Source organism: Podarcis vaucheri (assembly GCF_965113315.1).
Source record: "Podarcis vaucheri genome assembly, chromosome: 9".
Taxonomy (NCBI): Eukaryota; Metazoa; Chordata; class Lepidosauria; order Squamata; family Lacertidae; genus Podarcis; species Podarcis vaucheri.
The window spans coordinates 56547482-56571003 of NC_138767.1; the positions used below are offsets into that span (position 1 = coordinate 56547482).

At 45.4% G+C, this 23522-nt stretch overlaps 1 protein-coding gene across 7 annotated transcripts in view; it reads right to left on the reverse strand.

The window, feature by feature from the left end:
- Nucleotides 1-23522, reverse strand: part of DLC1 (DLC1 Rho GTPase activating protein) — a 268763-nt gene that overhangs the window by 56897 nt on the left and 188344 nt on the right. Inside the window, exon 1 of one of the 7 annotated variants that reach the window (XM_082238020.1) lies at nucleotides 6604-7071. The exons of the other annotated variants lie outside the window; for them this stretch is intronic. Coding sequence (XP_082094146.1) covers nucleotides 6604-6640 — 37 coding nt within the window. The 5' untranslated portion in view covers nucleotides 6641-7071. Of the gene's footprint in view, nucleotides 1-6603; nucleotides 7072-23522 lie in introns of those variants that run through there. 7 annotated transcript variants of the gene reach the window in all.

A 23522-nucleotide genomic window follows, 5' to 3' on the forward strand; every position in this document is an offset into this window, starting at 1 on the left:
CTTGGATTTGGTTATACTTCTGTAATAAGCATAAAAAGGAAGCGGAAACATCTGAAGTTATTTTTGTGTCTTTAGGTCTTTTGGCAATGGAGCTCAAATGCTGGGGTGGGTCTGGTATTGTCTGGAGCCTGTCAGTTCTGCCGCATAGCCTCATTTCCTTCTTCCTGTTGCTAGTGAAGTATGAGAAACTTTTGTTTACAATATGGGACCATTCTGTTTGACACAAGCCTTCGTTCTTCCCATCCCCCTGAATAGGCGACAAACTGCAGTTGTCTCCTGCTGAAGTCCTGGGCAGAAGTCCACATGGTTCGATTTCTGCTGCCCCCCCCCAATAAATCCAGGTACAACAGGGATGGGGAACCTGTGGCCACCTGGATATTGTTGTTCTTGATTCAGCTACAGATAGCATGACCAATGGTCAGGGAAAGTAGGAATTGTAGGACAGCAGGATCTAGAGAGCTTTCCCATCTCAGAGCTACAGTCTGCCATACTGCTTCACACTAGAGCGGATGAGGCTCAAAAGATCCTATGTTGCATGGCACTCAAAACACACCTGCCCCAACCCATACACTTTGAATATGACACTCCTTTGTGTGTAAGGGATCAGCATCATACATACAAACTGATGCAGGAACACATGAAACATAGAATCAGTCCAACCATTTCCATCTAGCCAGTATTGTCTGACCTATTCTTAACAAGGGATTTCATGAACTCATGATATATGGATATATCACAATATCTGAAATAAGGATGGAGCTATGTAGAGGCATTGGCTGGCGTCATGGGTTTCCCACATTGTGATTTTGCATAGTGCACACACACACACACACACACACACACACACACACACACATCATGATTCACAATATATTGCTAGATCAAAAATTACAAAACCAGTATCATGATATGGGCTTGAAACCAGTTTTGGATGATATATTGCCCGGCCCTAACACACACCATGAATCACGATATACTGCCAGGTCAAAAACTATGAAACCAATATCACGATATGGACTTCAAATCGAGGTTTGCCTGAATCTTGTAACACTGAATAGCTCTGTCAAAAGCAACTGATACAAGAGAGCCAAGTGCTCTGACCTATTAAATACTCAGCTCCAAAGCAGTCCCAATCCATATACCTTCCATCATGTACATTTCAAGTAAAAGCCTGGAACAGAAGACCATAGCCACCAGCAATAACTTTAGGAAAATCTTTTAGCATTTGAAAGGGAGAATATATTCCATGCTTATCAACAGGCGTGTCTCCTAGTCTTCTGCGGCAACTAAGGACCCCCTGGTTCTTGCCTCAACCCAAACTATTAGGCCAGAAAGGACCAGCATAGGCGCACTGGGGCAAGTAACCTTTGTGATCTTATTTCCAGGGCTGACAATCAGCCACTGAACTTTCTGCTGTTTGAAAAAGGTTCAGACAGGGGGTTCAAAGATATTCCCACCATCTGCTCCAAACATAAAGCTCAGCAAATGAACACGAGAGGCAACATGAAGCCTATTGGTGTCTTACTGGCCAGAGAGATGCTGACCTAATCAAGCTCTGGTGACACTTTAAGAAAAAGCACTCAATCTGCTTGGCTATTACCTTATTTCTCGTTCATTACAAATTGCATTGCAAGTGTAATCAGAGACACAATATCCACACTGTTGGGAATTCCTTGATCCAGCTGAGACACCCAGTGGCTCAAGACAGAAAATAATTCTTTTAACTGATGACCGTGATAAAGTTACAATACCTCAAAAACCACAAAATCTGTGCTTGGGGTGGAGAAAAGGGAAAGCAAACCCACTCGTATTGCTAGATAAGGCGTAAGTCAAAACCAGGGGCGTGCTGCTCACAGGCAAAACATTCTGAAATTTCATCTTCAGGGAGCAGGAAGCAGAATGTTAGCCGGACAAGGTCATTTATCTGGGGACCTCTTTGGTCTGCCTGGGGCCACCACAGTCTGGTTCCATTATAATCGAAACAACCTGCATGTTTTAGGACACTTCTATTTATTTACTCTAGGGAGCTCCAAATGTTGGGTTACAATGGGAATCATCCCTGAGCTCTGGCCATGATGTTTACCCCTGATTTAGAGCAGACTTTTACAACCTGGTTTGGGCTACAATTCCCATCCATCTGAGCCAGCATTGCAACAGTCCCGAGATGGTGGCCATGACAGTCCAACGGTTATTTTATTTATAAAATCATTTCTACAGTCAACTCACAAATTATGTGTGCTTAACTTGTGCAAATTCAGCTTCCTATGCTTGGCCGAAAAACTTAGCAACAAAATGTGGGGCAGGCATCCTGTGTGTGGGGGGGTGGGGGTGGGGGGAAGCTAGCAATTCCACCAGTCACAGCAGTTGTCTTGGGAGAGAATTTGGAGATGCAGGGAGCGTGTGTGTTGACTATGCAAGATTTTGGCTTTATGCACTATCCCCGGAATGCAACCGCCGCATAAGTTGGGAGTCAACTGTATACCACTATATTATAAAAATATCAAAGTGGTTTACAATAATATCTACATCCAGTACAAATGCATAAAAATTAGAATCAGAGACCATCAGTTAACCACTATGGAAGGATGTATTCTTAACTGCCAGTATAAGCCTGGAGATATAGAAAAGTTTTCAGCAGGCATTGAAAAGTTGAAATCAAGGCTGACTGCTGAATCTCTCTTGGTGGAACATCCCACAGGACTGGGCTGATGACACTAAAGGCTCCATTTTGTGTTGATGTTGAATGAGCCTTGCTAACTCAGGGGACTGGCAATGACACACTTGCAGATGATCTCAAGTGACGGAACTAGGATATAGGGGTTCAGGGAAGCTGTTCAGGGCTTTGCAAATCAAGACCAATATCTCAAGCCTGGATCAGTAGTGGATGGGTGCAGATGCTTTAACAAGCCATGTTGTTGGCCATGTTCCCCAATCGGCAGTCTGCCTGCTGTATTCTGCACCAGCTGGGTCTGCCAAACCAGGCCCAAGGGCAGCCCCATGCAGAGGACATTATAGTAATCCAGCCTCAAGGTTACAAGCACATGGACTCCAGTCACCAGGCTATAGCTAGCAAACCAGGCAAAGCCGAAGGCACTCCTAGTCACAGAGGATGACTGAAGGGCCCCAGGCTCCAGAGGAAGTGAACTGCAGAGAGCAGGCAAAGCCTGGGATTTAGAGGGGTACTTACCATGCGCACCTCTCTACAGCTTCCTTTTCCCTTTCCAATTTGTTCTTTAAATTATGCCAGTTCAAACATCCATTTGAAGAATTAGATGAGAGACTTTCAAAGGAGAAATAAAGGGGGGGGGCATCAGTGATAGCTTTCCCCCCTTTAATCAGCTTCTAAGCCTAATTTGGAAGGGAGATTCAAAAGCAGCTTTTGAGTTGTGTTCATGTACATGTGTGAGGGGGTGGGCACCTTTTAGCTGAGTAACCAAATCATGAGTGCCAATAGAAGTTAAGACGCACCCATCATATTGGATCCTACTCCCTAATGCTGAGGGGATGCATTTCTTGGGACTTGTCTGCCCAGCATCTTCCTGAGCTACTGAGCTGGCAAGTTAATGCAAATCAGTCATGGGGGTGGGGTGGAAACAGACACCATTTCCCCCAGGCCAAAAAAGCATGAACTCTGTTGCACACCTTTGATAGCCAACGCAGATCTTAGAAACCCAAACAGATGGCTTTGCGGTATCAGTTATACAGTCTCTGCAGAGTTGCATCTTTGTGATTATGGGTTCAAGTGCCCAATATCTCTGGGAAGAGAGTTATTGATTTGTTTTATTTTTATTTTGTATTTTTCTGTTGTGAACCACCCTGTGATCTTCAGATGAAGGGCAGCATACAAATTTAATAAATTATAATGATAATGATGATGATAAGAATAATAATAATGCCAGGGACCCATAACTTAGAAAGTGTTTGGAGGACAACTGAAGCTAAGCTGTTGAGCAGCCTTGCACAGATGTTGTTGGACTACAACTATCAGCTGCAGCCAGCCTTGCCAGTGGTCAGACACGATGTGAGTTGTAGTCCAAAAAACATCTGGAGGACAGTGAAAGGCTGCTGCAGAGTAGATGCTTTGCCTGCATAAACATGCCAAGTGCTACCCCAAGCATTTCCAGAAGAACCTCAGAAATCTGGACTTGGGAAAGATTCCACTCAAGACCTTGGAAATCTACTGGGAGCCAGGGGAGCAATACCAGAGGAGATGGAGCAATGGTCTGGCTCAGTTTCCTCTGTTCAGTTGTGCCCTCCTTACTCAGCAAAGGTGAAAGATACTGAATTGTGGGCATGTGTGTATTGGAGAGTGGGAGATGTTCATTCTTGTTCATTCTCTGGGTAGAAGATCACTCCTATCCCAAACCGCCTTAAAACTGGATGCTAAAAGAGCTAAGCTCTTGCTCTTGGTATGCTATTAATTAGGCAGTGCCGATCTATGCATGCTTGCTCAGAAGTAAGTCCCACAGTGTTCAATAGACTTATTCCTAAATAAGTGCAACACAGGAATTCAGCCCTCATTTTTGTATACACATTTGACCAGAGACATTTAAGTATTCAGTACATTTTGAAAGCAAAGATCAAGGAGGACAATACAGTGGTACCTCGAGTTAAATACTTAATTCGTTCCGGAGGTCTGTACTTAACCTGAAACTGTTCTTAACCTGAAGCACCACTTTAGCTAATGGGGCCTCCCGCTGCCGCCGTGCTGCCAGAGCACGATTTCTGTTCTCATCCTGAAGCAAAGTTCTTAACCCAAGGTACTATTTCTGGGTTAGCAGAGTCTGTAACCTGAAGCGTATGTAACCCGAGGTACCACTGTACCAAGAGCAACCTATGGATGACTACTAAAAAAAACCGGGGAGCAATACCCACATGTTAGAGAGAATTAACTTAAATGTGTCACACCCAATTTGTGGCCATTTAGGCACAGTCTCCATTAGCTTAATGGAAACATTTGGTTCACAATGATGCTACAAGCATGCCATTGGCAAGTTTTTGTGAAGAGAGAAAACGAGAGACAGGGAGGGTGGTACCTAAGGTAGCCAGACAACAAAAAGAATTTGTTTTCTGTTTGTGCTAGAAATACAAGGCATTGTTTACAACTGGCAGGGGGTGTTGCTCCTTGAAAGGGATCAAAGGCTGTCCGATGACATCACAAGCCTGGGCACCAGGGCTCAAAGGGGAGGGCATCTGGCTCCTAGGAGCCACCACACTAATTATTGAAGAACTTCAAAAGGGAATTCAAGCTTCCTCTTCTCTTCGCCACTTCAAAACACACATCCAACTTAACCCTTTCATCTGCTGCTCCCTTTAAGGCATACCTATGTACACAAGCTGCTCACCAAATGAGGCATTGCATCTTACAGCATTTGGCTTGGAACCAGGGCTGGGTGGGGGGCGGCGACTCCACTAATTGAAAACACATTTCAAGGAAAGGCTGCCACATGGCTTCAACAATTCAAGGATTTTCTGCTTTTCCTGTTTCCCCAGGAGCCTTCGGCTGCAACCTTGAATACACTTAAATGAGACTCACTCCCACGTTAATGCTGCTAAATTGGGAAACTGAATAATATTACCCCAATATCAGATTGGTGTGCCACTGGTGACAATCGTCTTCTAACTGGGACGATAATTAAGTGAAATCACAGTGGACATTGGGAGGGGGAGTTCATGGAAGAAGGAAAATATGCTGTAAAATGGGAGTGGAATGAAGCAGTCCCTTATATACCATGTGAATTCGCTACTGAGAGGAAATGCGAGAGACAAAGGCACTTTATGTCAGGCAAGGAAGTTGGAGATTGAGCAGGAGGGAAACGATGAACATGAAAGAAACCAGATCGGAGGGAAAGGCAGATGCCCTACATTTCTGACGGGGGAGAAGATTCCCCGACGGCTCGCAAAGAGCTCGCCTACGTGCAAAGATAAGGGTCTCTCGCTCCGCTCTCTTGTCCTTTCGCCTCTTGCCCCAGACCCCCCCCCTCCCTCAGCATAACAAGAGCAGGAGCCGAGCCACGTCGATCTTATCAACTGATCGCGAAAAAGAAACATCTTGCTTTGCTGATGGGGAATCTGCCGCAAGCTTGAGAATGCGAGTTGCTCGCAGCCAAAATATGTGCATGTGTGTGTGTTTAAATCGCACCTCGGCAAGCATCTCTGTACAACCGTCTCCAAAACAAAACCTGCCTTTCCATGCACCTCTGAAGTCAACTTCCCGCCCTCTCCGCAAGAGAAGCACGGCCCCATTAGCCGAGGAGCTTATGCAACCCTCGAAGTGGTGCCTCCGCAAGAGAATTTACTTCTCAGGCAAGCGCTCCAGCAAAATCGTTCCGTCTTACTCCTCCTTCATTTCAGCTCCCCGCCTGTTCCCCAGCTTGCCCTGGAACACGCGAAGCAACAAACGGAGGGGAGCACCTGCACTGAGCGCGTGCAGAGCGCTTTCGGCTTCGCCGTCGAGGGTCTGGGATCCGGAGTGAGCCCGCCCCCTTTGGGCAGCCAAGCCGAGGGCGCCCTGAGAAGACGGTATAAGCCGAAAGGAGCGCGTCTCCTGCGCGCTCCCCGAGCCCGTCCCGTCTCACCCGCGAACAGACGGCGGAAGCTTACGTGTTAGTATCATGATCTCCTGCTTCTCTTTGCACATCGGCGGGAAGAACGTCGCCGCCAGGCTGCAGGCTGGGTGGTGGTGAGGGGAACGTCCCGTCCCCGGATAGCTCCTCCGGGCAGCCCTCAGCTCATCTTTCCCTCCCTTCCCGGGAGCGCAATGTTTCTCCGCGCCGCCTTCGCCCGTCTAAGCTGCGATCCCTTCAGGCGCCAGGCAGGCAAATGCGGCTGCTGCTCCCGCTGCTGCGTCGCCTGGCCGGCGAAGCCATCGCCCCACCTTCTCTCTCTCTCTCTCTCTCTCTCTCTCTCTCTCTCTCTCTCTCTCTCCAGGTTCCTTCCCGTCGAGGAAGCGTCCCTAACCTCCCGTCCCGCCCCCGCTGGGCTGCTGCGCGGAGGAGATCCGGCAGAGGAAGTCTCCGGCCGCCTCCTGCGCGGCGCTTCGAAGGAACCAGAGACTCCCTCGCAGGGCGCGCTCCGGCTACTAGAATAAGCATCGGCTCCTCGCCGACGCCGCTCAAGCCGGGGAAGCCGCGCCCACCGCCCACCCCTCGGGTGCCTTTCCCCGAATTCCAATGGCTTGCTCTCGGAGCTGATCTGGCTCCGTGTGATCTCCGCATACTGACTGGAAGCTGCTGTCCAGAGTTTCAGGCAGGAGACAAGCTCACCTGGAGATTGAAAAGCAGTTTTGCCCAAATCTGGTTCCCTCCAGATGCTTGGAAGTGGAACTACCATCAGCCCCAGCCAGTGCCACCCAGCTCCACCACTTAGCTACAGCCTTTCCTCGAAGGTAAAGGGACCCCTGACCATTAGGTCCAGTCGTGACCGACTCTGGGGTTGCGGCACTCATCTCGCTTTATTGGCCAAGGGAGCCGGCGTACAGCATGACTAAGCCACTTCTGGTGAACCAGAGCAGCACACGGAAATGCTGTTTACCTTCCCGCTGGAGCGATACCTATTTATCTACTTGCACTTTGACGTGCTTTCGAACTGCTAGGTTGGCAGGAGCTGAGACTGAGCAATGGGAGCTCACCCTGTCATGGGGATTTGAACCGCCGACCTTCTGATCTGCAAATTCTAGGCCCTGTGGTTTAACGCACAGCACTACCCGTGTCCCTTCCTCGAAGGTAGGGGTGGGGAATCTAACATCCAAGGGCCAAGAACCAGGCCCTCCAAACGTCCCCAGATCACACCCTTCATTGCACCCCCCTCTGTGCCCAAGTAAAGTTTGGCTGGCTGGAATGTTTCTTGCTTGTCCGCATAGAGGTTACAGAGCGGTATGTAAATGTGGGCCTGCGGAATAAGGGTAACATTTGCATGAGTTGCTCCACCCACTTTTGCCTCTGGTCATGCCCACTGCTAGCGTGTGGCCCTCAGAAGGCTGCTCAGAAGACAACGTGGCCCCTTGGGCCGAAAAAGTTCCCCCACCTCTGCTATAGCTATCCTTGGAGTTCTCCTCTGGGGAAATCATCTAGTCTTGTCACCCAATGCTTGGCTTGATTAGGAGGAGCTGGAAACGACAACAACAAACCCTCTGCGTGGAAATTTAGTTTGCCTTTTGTACAGGTTCAGAGGCATAAGATACACTACTTCAAAAATACAGACCTGCATTTTTGCAGCGTGTCTCACTTCAATTTGCAGTGGCATGTTGTACCTTCAGCCCCACCCAGTCAGCCTCTCAGCCAACCACTCCTATGCTATGGAAATTTACTCCATGTTACCTATTGGTTGCTTGCTATACACATCCACTTCTGAATCATAGTGGAACTTCTGCAGCGAGGAACCTGGATCTGATTCATAAGGCAACCTTTTCCCTGCTCCACATACTTTCAGCATAACTCAGCTTTTAAGGATTTGCCAGTACTAATCTGACATGTAAAGAGCAAGGAGACACACCTCCCCTTCAACCCAGGCATGTAAAGCAAGCTTTATCCATTCTGATGCTGTTATTCTGATGTTGTCACTTTATCCATTCTGATGTTGCCCCACAATTTGTTTAAATCTTCTTACAAAAGAATTTCAGAAATAGACTGGAAAGAGAAGTTGCTGAATTGCAACTTATTACCAAACTTAAAACCATGGAGAGACCTGGTCTGAATAGAGACATTGGATTCTTTTCTCATTATACATGATAAAGCGATTTTTAGCCATCTCACCCCTTGCTTTTTCCTGTAAGACCCATTGCAGTCATCAACAGGTTTACCACACCTATCAGCCAATCACCCATTCTCACCTCCCTTCTGAGTAATACCCCTCCCCACCCTCTCACTATATATAAGAGTCTGGTGACTTCTGTTTCAGTGTATCTGAAGAAGTGTGCATGCACACGAAAGCTCATACCAATAACTAACTTAGTTGCTCTCTAAGGTGCTACTGGAAGGAATTTTTTTTTTAAAAAAATATTTTATTTTGTTTCAACTATGGCAGACCAACATGGTTACCTACCTGTATTTAAATCAGGGGAATCTCACTATTTTTTAATTTTATTTTTACAATTACCAAATTGTTGAATCTGCAAAGTTGGGCAAACTCCACTTGGCTTGATTCAGAATTAGCTAACAAGCTTTCTCAGCAACTGTTGAGAAAAAAAAGGCTTGTCTTTTCTTCCAGCTTGTAATGTTGGCGGATACATGATGACAGGGTGTCTCTCTCAGACACATTATTTACACAGTGCCCTGGGAGCCATAGTTTGAGTACATTCTTTTGAGTTCCAGTGAATGCAGATGCCGTCTTTTCACAGCTGCTTGCTGGCAACTGCCTAGCAGGAAGATGAGACGTATGAACACTGCCAGGTTTTGAATGGACCCAGGGTGGGTTCAGCAGAGCACAGCAAAGTGCATTGACACTGCATGTGTAGAATCTTGTTCACTATACCAAGCTGGACAAGGACTCCTGGGGGAAATGACCACTCATCCTGGTGTGGATTAACAACAGGAGAGGGCTAATGGCCCTTCTCTCCTGTTTGTGGGCTTCCCATAGGCATCTGGTTGGTCTCTCTAGAAAACAGGGTGCTGGTCTGATCCAGGTAGGATCCTGCCCTGCAGTATGTTGGTGTCAGGCTAAAAAATGGAAGGGCAGTCCACTGAAAGTCCCAGCAACTGCCAACCAAATGATGGAGGTCCATTTCCAAGGTGCTATACAAGCAGACACCAAGCAGTTCAAGGACCTGAATCAGGGGCAGTGGCATAGCGTGGGTTGTCAGCACCACAAGGCAAGTAATTTGCGCCCCCTAACCCGTGGATTTGCACCCCCTAACCCTAACCCCCAGATGTTGCGCCTGGTGCGGCCGGCCCCCCCTGCACCCCCTCGCTACGCCACTGATCAGGGGGACCAATTTCTATAAAATATTGGGGGGCCCAGGTAAGCTCTGCCCTGCATAACTGATCACATAATGTGGTGCACACACGCCATTTGAATGGCAATGTCCATCACCCCTCAATATTTTTGGGGGAGGGGGAGCGAAACCCTCTTGGTCCCTAAGAGTTGGCTGTTATGAACTGAAATGAGAATTGTTATTATTATAATTAGCACCAACAATAATCAGTTCACACCCAGAATTAGCAGTTTAAAAGTTGATCCCCTCTCCCCAGGTATTAAGGCCCCCTTTCATAACTGTTTAAACTTGGACTTCAAATCTCTTCAACCACAGCCAGTGATCATGGATGGTGGTGTTCCTTGCTGCATATATGCCTACTCTACTGCTTCAGTTTGCGGAAGCAGCATGTTTGCAAGTGTTGTATAATATTTGTTCTGTATCTGCAAAGGAGTCTGTTTTTTAGTACGGCAGCAGCTATGTTCTGGAAGGCAATTATTAAGCCTTCTATAGCTTCCATGCTTTGTTGTGTACCTGTGTATGTTTGCAACTGTGCACTCTCAAGACTTTTGTCTTAGATGATTCTGCATGCACCTTCCTTGTATGAATTCTGATCCCCATCAGACTGCATTTCTCTATAAGATCTCTATTTTCCCCTCATTATCAATTTTTGGAGACTTCCATTCTGCCTAGCAGTCACTTTTAACTGTGGCATAGCCAAAGCGAATAGTATGTTTTCAAAGTGGACATCAGTTTTGGATTACTCGAAAATCAGGGAATATTCTGTTTAGAGTATGGATGTTTACAAAACAGCAACTGCCAGGACAACACAGTTACCATTGTCTTGTGTCTGAACAAAGTCAGGAATAAATATACCCTCCACCCAACCCCACCCTGTATGCTGACCATTTAATATAATTTAAATAAGGGTCACAGGGCCAAACCTTGAAAGAAACCTAATGATCATATACTGATTTGGAGGCCATGCCTATTATCAGAAGGAAGATCCTTTTTTTAGGGTCTGTGTGTAATGGAGTCAAAGAGTTCAAGATGAATGGCAAAGTATCTGTGAAAGTTTGCCCCACAGGCACAGCAATTCTTTCTAAGAGGTGTATTCTGCCTGTTTTTAACTGCATTTGCAAGATGGGGGACTGATAATAAGGACTTCATTGTCTTCTCTTTTCCCTCCAAGGTCCAAGTGCCCAGATTGCTAGCTGCATTCTCTCTGTCACTGGCTCTTTGAAACAGAATGGTACAGAGAAGTCACAATTTGTAACAGGCCATCTGACTCGCTCACACAAACCCTGGATTGTAAAGCCAAGTGCTGGTATAAATATCCTTCCAGCAAACAGCATGATAGATTATGGGGCACCCCTCCTGTGCACGAGATATAAGGCCCCTCGCTCCAGTTTGCTGGACTGAACTCTGAAGAACCTTTTCCCTCTAACCTTCCTCCCTCAACATGAAAATGTGGTTCAGGAGCTTATAATATTTGTGTTCATTTGTTGATAATACATTTCATTCGACAACAAAAGCACCATTCTTTTCTTTCCCTCCCCAGTGGTGGTGGAGGGGCAGGAAGTAGAATATTACATAAAGGAACACTTCCCTGCAGAAGATGTTTCTGACAGAAAAAAATTATTTAGATGCTGAAAAGGAGGAAGTTATTTTTTAAAAAACCCTCCACAAACAAATATATTAAAGATGCAACAAGATTCTTTGTTTCTTTGAGGCTAAAAAACATACCTGACTCCAGGGCTTTTTTCCAGCTGGAACTCAGTTCCGGCACCTCTCATTGCCATTCTAAGAGAATAACGGTGAGTCCCAGCAAATATTATAAGCTCCTGAACCACACTTTCTTTTTCATGGTTAAGTTCCAGCACCTCTTTCCCCCCTAGAAAAATAGCAATGCCAGGCTCACAGCTTAACCTGAACCGGCTTCCACCAGCTTTGCTTCCACATTAGAGCTCTTTCAAGACACTAAGGGCCTTTCATTATCTCAATTAGCTGGCAGGGAATTTAAAATGAAGGTTCCACACAACATCATAATATTGTAGCTGATGCTCTCTGGATCTTTTGTACTAAAACTCCAGCACGGTGATGGAAATTGTAGTCCGAAACATCTTGGGGGCGCCAGCTTGAAAAGGGCAGTATTATGCTATGTTGTATGGCATTACCTTGTGGTTTATTTATACGTCGCTTTTTGGCTCACAGGCTAATCAGGTGGTGATTAGCATATTAATACAAAAGAAAGATGCAACAACAATACAATAGATCAGTCAAAATGATATAAAACAGCAAAATCACAAAATGTCCACTAGTTACACAGCAAATATGTGTTCCTGATCTACATTTGTGTTTTCACCAGCTCTTTAGCATTCCACCTCTCAGTGGAAGCCAGGTTAAGTGTCTCTCACACACTTGGGTGCTCCAATCTCTGAACTAGGAGCAAGCCTTATTGTTGTTGTTTAGTCGTTTAGTCGTGTCCGACTCTTCGTGACCCCATGGACCAGAGCACGCCAGGCACTCCTGTCTTCCACTGCCTCCTGTAGTTTGGTCAAACTCATGCTGGTAGCTTCGAGAACACTGTCCAACCATCTTGTCCTCTGTCGTCCCCTTCTCCTTGTACCCTCCATCTTTCCCAACACCAGGGTCTTTTCCAGGGAGTCTTCTCTTCTCATGAGGTGGCCAAAGTATTGGAGCCTCAGCTTCAGGATCTGTCCTTCCAGTGAGCACTCAGGGCTGATTTCCTTAAGAATGGAGAGCTTTGATCTTCTTGCAACTCATGGGACTCTCAAGAGTCTCCTCCAGCACCATAATTCAAAAGCATAAATTCTTCGGCGATCAGCCTTCTTTATGGTCCAGCTCTCACTTCTATACATCACTACTGGGAAAACCATAGCTTTAACTATATGGACCTTTGTTGGCAAGGTGATGTCTCTATCACCGCTATTGTGGGTAGGAGCAAGCCTACCCAGAATAAATTGCCCATGGGAAGTGCCCTCAACACACCCAAAAAGAGTGACCTAAAGGGTAGACCTTATCTTTGGGTGGCATCTCAAAATATATAGACTTCCCCCAAGGAAACCAGCTACAACTGTTGTTGTCCAACAAAGCTTCCCTTTCCAATGGACAAGATCCTTCTTTTTTGTTTTCTTACAAGTCATTCAGTAAAGCTTCCATGCCATGTTAGTTGAAAGTTCTCCTTGTAGATTTCAACCCCCCTTTTTTTCTTCCTGGTAAGTAGGGGTAAGGAATTAATTGCCCCAATTCCAGTTCTGTTCCTGCAGGAGGGAGGTCAGGAATTAATTGCCTCAGTGTCAGTTCTCTTCCTGCACAAGGAAGGGAGACAGTCTCAGCTGCGGATTTGCAAAGTGTTTTACAAACTGTTCCTATATATTGAAAAAGCATGACTGGAAGTGTGCATGCCGGCAGTGCACATCTCAGCACTCTTTCAAGGTTGAATAAATTGGCCTGGACAGAGAAAAGCGAGACAGTAACAGAAGCACAAACCTTCTTTGTCCAGAAGTATTATGACTACTATAATCTGTTTCTTAAGCTTGCCATAACAATTGTTCTTCGTGTGAACTTTGGCAAAATAGGAAACTGCTTCATCTCTTAATTTCACTACAGAGAAGAGAGCAACTTAATACAATCTGATCTGAAAAAGGTCACGTCTCTTTAGAAATGATATTGTACTTTCTCCTTCAAGGTGGTGACTTTTGAGACTCCTTAGGGTAGCGATAAAGCGGGATATCAAATCCAAACTCTTCTTCAAACTCTTTTTCAGTTTCTGCAGGAGTAAGGCTATCGGGTCAGAATATGGAGATTTTGCGTAAGCCTTTACATTTGGGCTGAATCAGGAAACAAGGAAGCCATGGCTTCTGTCATGACCCCAAGGTCCCTCCTGACCCAGATGTCTCCACTGACCCCAGAAAATCCAGCATTTGAAGAGTCCCTGTTGCCAGCACTTATCTGACTTGAGGGCGCTTTGTTGCTACCTTTGACCCAGAGGAATCCAGCCCAGGATTCCAGTAGATGGTTTCTTTTGCAGAACCAGACAAGGCCCTTTTAACTGAAGAGACTATGCTTATCATGGGCAGAATTAGGTTTTGTCTACACCCAAATTTAATCTGCATTTGAAGATGTTTTGTGTTCCTGTTTCAGTAGTGCTGTGCACATGGCACTCCCTCCCAATCAGCTCTTATGTCCCCCCCCCCACCATAAATTCAGATTTCCCCAGTCAAGAGGAAGAACAAGCAAGGGATACGTCAATGGTATGGAGAAGACAGAGAAATGCTATTGGGTGACAGAGAGAAGGCTAAACTGCTCAGCTATGAAGACAGGAGCAAAGTAGATGTCTGATCATGACAACCACTCCCATCCTTTCCCTAGACCACCCGGAGCAAAAAATTGAGGCGGAATCACAAAGGAGGCATATACACGAGTTACCAACAGTTGCAGGGTGAAGGTCAGGTGGGCTAAAGCTCAGGATGAGCTCAGGCTTGCAAGAGAAATTAAAAAAAATAATAAAAAGATTTCTTTGACTATGTTTGAAGGAAAGGATAATCAGATAAGGGTTGAAAAATGTGACTCCATGCTGTTCCACTGAAGACAGCAGACACGTTGCCTCCCTGCCCCCCGGAGTGGATCAAACATCCCTTTACATGACTCTTACATCTTCTTGACCCACCAGTTCTGTTTCACCACTGCTGGTGTCTATTTTCAGTGAGTTCCACAGGCTATATATATATATATATATATATGCAGGTTTTGGTGTCTTCGGGTGTCTTCCCGTGTAAGAGTCGGGGTGTCTGGGCGACGTTTCGACGAGGTCTCACTCATCATCTTCAGGCTGGTGCTTTCGGCTTCTTGTTACTGGAACAAGAAGCCGAAAGCACCAGCCTGAAGATGACGAGTGAGACCTCGTCGAAACGTCGCCCAGACACCCCGACTCTTACACGGGAAGACACCCGAAGACACCAAAACCTGCATTCCTGTACCCGTGAAAATCTACGAAAGCAAATATATATATATATATATATATATATATATATATATATATATATATATATATATATATATATATATTGTATATTACAGGAAAACTGAAAAACAATTTCTCCAGATTGCCCAACTTCATGTATTATATGAATGATTATGCTGTAAATTACTGTATCAGTTTCCCCACAATGATCTACAGTACATTTCCCTAATGCCAGTTCTGTGGCTGCAGCTATGGTTTTGATATTATTATTATTATTATTATTATTATTATTATTAGTTGTGAAGTAACTGAAAAACAATGATTTCTCTAGTTCTCCCTGCTTTCCTTTTTATTTTTTAAAACTGATTTAACTGTATAATATCATATTGATTTTGGTTACAACCATCTGAAATGGCTGTCATTTTAGGATTGAACCTAAAGTGTGCACACTTTGGCTTGCATTGAATTGGGAATCCCTGAGGGTGTGCCTTGGTGCAATTCCTGGGTCAAGAATATGAGGCAGGTTTGTGATTTGTTAATAGTGTCTAAGGTATTACAGGTAATCGTGGAAGTTTCCATTTGGGATTAGTCATGTTCTTTCTTTTTATCATGATGGACAACCGAATTCTTTGTAGTCAAATGAGTTTTTCATTCATTAAGCTTACTTCCTCTGGAGGAAATAGGCATGAGCATCACCTGGCCCAGTTGGCCAATTATAGGAAAGGCTGCTGCTCCTTTGTAGCCTCTGGGGGAATCGGCAGGACAGAGGAAATCATTTTAAACCAATAACTCAATAAAGCACACTCACTATGGTAATTGGAACATGTCCCCTTGCGTGGCTTGTTTCGTCACAGCGTTAATCATAGGCGAATACTGCTGTTATGAATTTTCTATTGCAACTTGAAGAATGGGTGAGGAATAGTTACATAAAGCTAGCAGATTAAAAGAAAAGAAAAGAAAAGTCCCTGCATAAAGATAACGGGCAAAACAAGAACGACTCATAAGTAGGGATGCTTGAAGAATTCAATCTGTGTGAGTACTGATATGAACTGATCGTGGTCTATGCCAGCTAGGCTAATGTGTTAATAGAACAGAACTTAATTTTGAGAGAAAACAGTTTTAGAAATGTGAATCTTCATGCAGATTTTTAAAACTATATTGAAACAGAAATAAATTGAAATGGACTTGTGGGAGAAAACGTGTGAAAGTGTCATGGACTACAAGCAGATTGATTCTTCTGTCTCTACCAGTGCCAACACATCGACCTGGTGTAAGTAATGCCAGCATTTGTGGAGATGCTGCTGATACAAATCTAAAGAATTCAAAGATGGGGCCATAAATCTGTTCTGGTGCTTGAGATGCACCCACAAGACACAGCATGGTGTAGTGGTTAAGAGTGTCAGACCTGGGAAACCAAGGTTCAAATCTCCATTCAGCCATGAAGCTCACAGGGTGACCTTGTATGAATCGCCAACTCTCAGCCTAACTTGCCTCACAGGGTTGTTGTGAGCAAAGTATGGAGGGGGGGAACCATGTTTGCCTTGAGCACTTTGGAGGAAAGGTGAGCTATAAAGGCAATAGAATAGAATAGAATAGAATAGAATAGAATAGAATAGAATAGAATTTATTATTTATACCCCGCCCATCTGGCTGGGTCTCCCCAGCCACTCTGGGCGGCTTCCAACAAAGTATTAAAATACAGTGGTCTGTTAAACATTAAAAGCTTCCCTAAACAGGGCTGCCTTCAGATGTTCTCTAAAAATCTGGTAGTTGTTCTTCTCTTTGACATCTGGTGGGAGGGCATTCCACAGGGCGGGTGCCACTACCGAGAAGGCCCTCTGCCTGGTTCCCTGTAACTTGGCTTCTTGCAGTGAGGGAACTGCCAGAAGGCCCTTGGAGCTGGACCTCAGTGTCCAGGCATAATGATGGGGGTGGAGACACTCCTTCAGGTATACTGGACCGAGGCTGTTTAGGGCTTTAAAGGTCAGCACCAACACTTTGAATTGTGCTTGGAAATGTACTGGGAGCCAATGTAGGTCTTTCAAGACCGGTGTTATGTGGTTTCAGCGGCTGCTCCCAGTCACCAGTCTAGCTGCCGCATTCTGGATTAGTTGTAGGTTCCCGGTCACCTTCAAAGGCAGCCCCACGTAGAGCGCATTGCAGTAGTCCAAGTGAGAGATAACTAGAGCATGCACCAGTCTGGTGAGACAGTCTGCAGGCAGATAGGGTCTCAGCCTGCATACCAGATGGAGCTGGTAAACATCTGCCCTGGACACATAATAAATGTCTAAAGTCAGGATCTCTTGTCCCTGTTTCCAAAAGTTGTTACGAGGAGTGATGGCACCCTGCCATGTGTGCATCCTACACACTGAAAGAATACATGATCTATCCCTAAGGAACAGGAGTGCCAACTTGCCCCACAACCATGGGTGCCGAGGGCTGTGGGTGCTCAGGCACCCAGGGCCCCAGGGAGTTGGCTGGCACCTATGCTAAGGGATGTGGGCACCGGCTTCTGTTTTGCCAGCTGCATAAATCCCCTCCTGCTACCCTTTCTTACTCACTGACCACCTCTTTCCATTGTTTCATTTTTGTATAAAAAATACAAGAGCTTCCCATCTCCTGAAATTTCCCTGACACCCACTTGTTCCTTAAAATGAGCACACAAGAGACGCCACAGCTTTGCGGCTGTGCCTACACAGTAGGAATGGGAGCCACAACATAATTAACATTTACAGCAGAATGTTCCTACTGCTGAACCAGAGGCTCAGTCTTGAAGCAAAGCAGAAAAAAGTTCATTCAGAGAGAAGGATTGAGAGCACTATATTTTGCTTGTAAACACAAACAGGGACTGGACAAGATCAAGACATCCCCACACTGATCCAAATGGAGAGCAGAAAATACACCAATCAAGAGCCAATAACACCATGCAGAGAGGAACCCCTGTTTCCACACCCTGCCCTCCCCCTGTCACCGGTAGTGCACTGTTTACCATGCCATTTTTGTGTGAGGAGGTGTTTGTGGGAAGTGGCCTTCAGAAGGAAAAAGTGATACTTCGTCAGAGTAAACACTAATTCTTACGCTCTCTGAAATGATTTCGAATAGAGGGGCAGGCATTGCCCAACCATCTCTTCATGTGAAAATAACTGTAAATAGAGTTACGTATTATGGACATTAATACAGGTTTCTCCAATCTGTTGCCCTCCAGACGTTCTGGATTACTTGTCCCATCAAACATAAAACATCATCATCAACATTCAGGTAAAGGTAAAGGGACCCCTGACCATTAGGTCCAGTCGTGACCGACTCTGGGGTTGCGGCGCTCATCTTGCTTTATTGGCCGAGGGAGCCGGCGTACAGCTTCCAGGTCATGTGGCCAGCAGGACTAAGCCGCTTCTGACAAACCAGAGCAGCGCACGGAAACACCGTTTACCTTCCTGCCAGAGCGGTACCTATTTATCTACTTGCACTTTGAGGAGCTTTCTAACTGCTAGGTTGGCAGGAGCAGGGACCGAGCAATGGGAGCTCACCCCGTCGCGGGGATTCGAACCACCGACCTTCTGATCGGCAAGTCCTAGGCTCTGTGGTTTAACCCACAGCGCCACCCGTGTTTAGGATTCCCTAAATCCTTAGACTCCCCTCCATCCTTCCATGGTTACCATTTTCAATCTTTTTCAACTGCCTCACATATTTTCCTTAAATAGACCATTTTTACCTTAGTTTTTAGTACATTACAAGCATTACTCAAATCCTGCCAAAGTTTTAGTTGTTTACAGTATTCTCTTAAGTACATTGTAAATTTCCCCCATTCTTTATTAAAGTTCCTCTCTTCTTGGTTTCTGATTTCCCTGGTCCTCACTTACTGGGGTCTTGTGAAGGTCATGCAAGGCCATGCAAGATCTTGCTGGAACCAGGAAGCCACTGCAGCCGCTTGTCTGGCAGCAACAGTGGTGCCCCTTGGATCCCATCACCTGAGGTAGTTGCCTCAAGCTGCCTCATGGATAGGCCGGCTCTGGTTCGTATCATTTCAGACCACTGCCCATGATGGTCATCGCTGAAGGGAGTTGCAGTCCAAAAATTCTGGAGGGAACCAGATTGAGAAAGGCTGCACTAAAATGCATGGTGGAAATGTCATAATGTGAGACTTTCTTCTATTATGTACATAGTGACAATGAAGCAGGCTTAAAAAAGGAAGGACCACATACTTTACTAAGAGCTCCAAAATACGTCACACCAACATCACAATTAGAAATGGTGATTTGAAGGCAAGCACAGTGATGAAAGACTGACACCCATTAAGCAGAATTTGAGCCCTTCTCATTCGTCTTTGCAGTTTTTGTCTTTAGCGAGAAAGTATGAGATTAATTTATTATGGTACTATTTATGTACGCAGTGTAATAAATATCTGGACAAGTTTCTGTCTCAGGCACATCAAGAAGAAGTTATTAAAAAGTCAGAATATATACTCTGACATATGTTTGCCAAAAGGAACACATAAAACATGTTCTAAGCTTACCGTGTCAACTCCATCTTGTAATTTAAATTTTTTTTAGTTTGCAGGTTACATCTTTTCCAGTCGTATCACTTTACAAGCAAACTTAAGAGTTCAGATTTGTCACTGTGTAGTATATTAATGCCATGCTTTAGCCTGCAGAAGTGTTATTTATATTGAAGCTTGGGGGCCTTAAGACAGAAGGACGTATGATGAAAATGCAGAGCAGGCGTATTTTTTTTAAATGTTAATAAAATTCAAGGTTCGTAAGCTGGCTCGAAGTCAGAAGTTGCCCACCATGGTCAGTTATAGCATAGGAAGCTATTCTATACCAAGTCAGACCATTAGTCTATCCCGCTCAGTATCACCTACACAGACTGCCAGTGGCTCTGTAGGCCCTTGAGTCTAGAATTTAAACAGGAATCTTTCTCAGCCATACCTGTGTATTCAAGGGATTGAACCTAGGGCAGTCTATTTATACCTTGTTCCTTGCTCCCACCCCTCCCATGGACAGGTTCTTGATTGCTCATCTGCTGTTCCCATCAGCCTGTGGGTGCTGGTTTATGGTGCCATATTATGAAATATTACCAAAGTCCAACCTTGGTCTTGGCTGCGGTGTGGAAGGAACCCAGAACAATAGGTTCTAGGTTGCCTGCAGGGTTCCAGCTGAGGACTTCATAGCCTCCATGACAACCATGAGGCTGTCCCAAGTTTTCACTGGTCTGGCGCACAGGGCAGGGACACCCTCAATTTGGTTTTTGCTCTGGATAGAGGAAGGGGGGGGGAGGTCTAGGGAGAGGATGGTAGTGGGTGTCACTCCATTATCATGATCAGAGCACTTCCTCATAAAGTTTGTCCAGTCCTTCCCTGCCAGGGGTAGATGGCAGAAAATCACTTTTGAGGGCAATGTTGAGCAAAAACAAAATCCAGTAGCTGGCTGGGAAAGCACTGAATGGCTTCCTACCATGACCACTGCTGTTCCTTTTCTCAAAAAATGCAAGCTCTTGAAGGTTCTTTTCATTGTAAAAATAAAAAGCTGTGAGTTTTGAGGGCAATGCACAATTTGCCATTAAGAGTGTCGCCTGTTGCTGCTGCTGCTGTTGTTGTTGCTGCTGCTATACAGTGGTACCTCGGGTTAAGAACTTAATTCGTTCTGGAGGTCCTTTCTTAACCTGAAACTGTTCTTAACCTGAGGTACCACTTTAGCTAATGGGGCCTCCTGCTGCCGCCGCACAATTTCTGTTCTCTTCCTGAAGCAAAGTTCTTAACCCGAGGTACTATTTCTGGGTTAGCGGAGTCTGTAACCTGAAGTGTCTGTAACCTGAAGCATCTGTAACCCGAGGTACCACTGTATTTATATTTATATACTGTCTTTCATCAAAAGATCTCAGGGCGGTTCGCAAGATAAAAACGCAAGATAAAAACACAAATAAGTAGTTAAAACAAAAACAACAAAGCCATTCCCCCCCCCACAAAAAAACACACACATTTTAAACACATGTAATCGCCCCAATTTTGTGGAACTCTATTCTCTCCCTAGACTCTGTTCCTAACTTGCAGGCATTCAGGATGTATGTAAAGCCTTTCCTGTTTCTGGACAAAGTTTAGAGTTGCTGTTTGGCTTTTTGTTTGTTTGTTCTTTTAATAAGTCTAGTGCTCACCTATTCATATTTTGTGTGCTTCATTCCTCAAGGCATGTGCGTAGTCAGGCTCAGCGTGCATGCTGTATTTTAAGGCCACGGCTTCTCTAGTACGTTGTTCAGGTTTTATAGGTGCATATTTATAACCACATATTTGTTAGCTTCCTTAAGCATTTTTTAAAAAATGTAAAGATGGCATATAAATAGCTAAACGCCTGGTGGCACTTACACTAGCAAATATGGAAACAAGGAAGCAATTCCAAAAGCTTACACACAGAATCATCCAGCTCCAAACATTTTAGCACATAGAAAGGAGAAGCCTTAAGTTCAAAGCTTCTGCATAGTAACATTTACACAAAGGAAACAGTAACACAGCTCTAAAGAAAACAGATTTATGAATTCCCCTTTACCAAGAGGGGTATAGAAAAGGCCACCACACTTTTAAGAACTCAGAGCTGACTTTTGTACTGTTTCTCTCAAGTACTTGTTGGCCAAAATACTGTAAGCTCCCATCTGCACTATACATTTAAAGCAGTATCATACCACTTTAAACAGTCAGGGCTTCCCCCAGTGAATCTTGGGAGTTGTAGTTTGTTAAAGTTGCTGAGAGTTATTAGGAGACCCCTATCCCCATCATGGACGCGGGTGGCGCTGTGGGCTAAAGCCTCAGCGCCTAGGGCTTGCCGATCGAAAGGTCGGCGGTTCGAATCCCCGCGGCGGGGTGCGCTCCCGCTGCTCGGTCCCAGCGCCTGCCAACCTAGCAGTTCGAAAGCACCCCCGGGTGCAAGTAGATAAATAGGTACCGCTTACCAGCGGGAAGGTAAACGGCGTTCCGTGTGCGGCTCTGGCTCGCCAGAGCAGCGTTGTCACGCTGGCCACGTGACCCGGAAGTGTCTCCGGACAGCGCTGGCCCCCGGCCAATAAATGTGAGATGGGCGCACAAACCCCAGAGTCTGGCAAGACTGGCCCGTTTGGGCAGGGGTACCTTTACCTTTATCCCCATCATAGAGCTACAGTTCTCAGAGTGGTTTAATAATAAATCCCTCTTCCCAGAAAACTCTGGGAATTGTTGCTTTGTGACAGCGATATATGCAATAACCACCTGATATATGGATGCGGGTGGCGCTGTGGGTTAAACCACAGAGCCTAGGACTTGCCGATCAGAAGGTCAGCGGTTTGAATCCTTGCGACGGAGTGAGTTCCTGTCGCTCGGTCCCTGCTCCTGCCCACCTAGCAGTTCGAAAGCACGTCAAAGTGCAAGTAGACAAATAGGTACCACTCCGGTGGGAAGGTAAATGGCATTTCCGTGCGCTGCTCTGGTTCGCCAGAAGCGGCTTAGTCATGCTGGCCACATGACCTGGAAGCCAATAAAGCGAGATGAGCGCTGCAACCCCAGAGTCGGCCATGACTGGACCTAATGGTCAGGGGTCCCTTTACCCTTTTACCTGATATATAAATGTCCACAAGGTGTAGACTGAAGTTAAGAAACACCATGCAGTTGGGAGAACATGTCTGTAGAGTCCATACAGGTAAGGGCCATTATTTTCTGATCTCTGGAAATCGTAAGTTAGTCTTGTATGTGGAACAGAGTCAGTATCTATTTGATGCAATATGTTGGATCCTACTCAATAGTTTGCATAGCATTAAAGACAGGTAGTGTTATTTTCAGATGGAACTTGAGTATAGGGCAGTGGTTACTGAAAGCCATTACAGAGAGCAGTGATGGGTCAATATGAGAGATGACTAAAAAGGGGATGGGAGGATAAAGAGATCTAATTTGAATAATCTGGTCATCTCTCCTGCTCACAGTTTCAAGGAGGAAGAGTAAGCTTAGTACAGATCCTTGCATAAGGTCAATAAGCAAGTAATTACCCATAGTAGAATTAGCACTGAGCGTTTTCCTGTGCTGCCATACCAAACCCAAACGTGCCTTTTTGAAAGGAGAGATTCCCCTGCTTGCAAACAGAAGATTTATATTTCTTAGAAAAGCCACTGAGAGTAGGAAAAGAGTCTTATTTCTTTGCCAAGAGACCATATTCTCCCCCCTCCTCCAGGGTCTATTAAAACCATCCAAGATTATACAGCACTGACGGAGATCTGATTTCCCGGCAGGAAGTGTAAACAATGACTTGAAAGGTGTGTATGTAGACCCTTCCAACTGATTTACTAGTAGCTCTTTAGAATCCGTCATGCATGCCATATTGACCTCACAAACTTAATTACCTTAAGCTGTAAGAGAAGGAACACATGCCTCCCAGGCCGTTGAGGTGCAAATCAAAGGCCATGCTAAGTCTGCAGAAAGAATAGCGTATCAACTTGAGGGAAGGGTCAGAAACATAAAGAATTAAGAGGATCTGGATGGGCCTCGCTCCTACTGGCTGACATAAATCTGGAATCTGTTAAGGCATAGGAGATCCCGAAGTGAAATCTGGATTATCTGACATCTTCTGCTTTCCTCTAGAGCAAGAGTGGGGAAACTCTGGGCATGCAGATTTT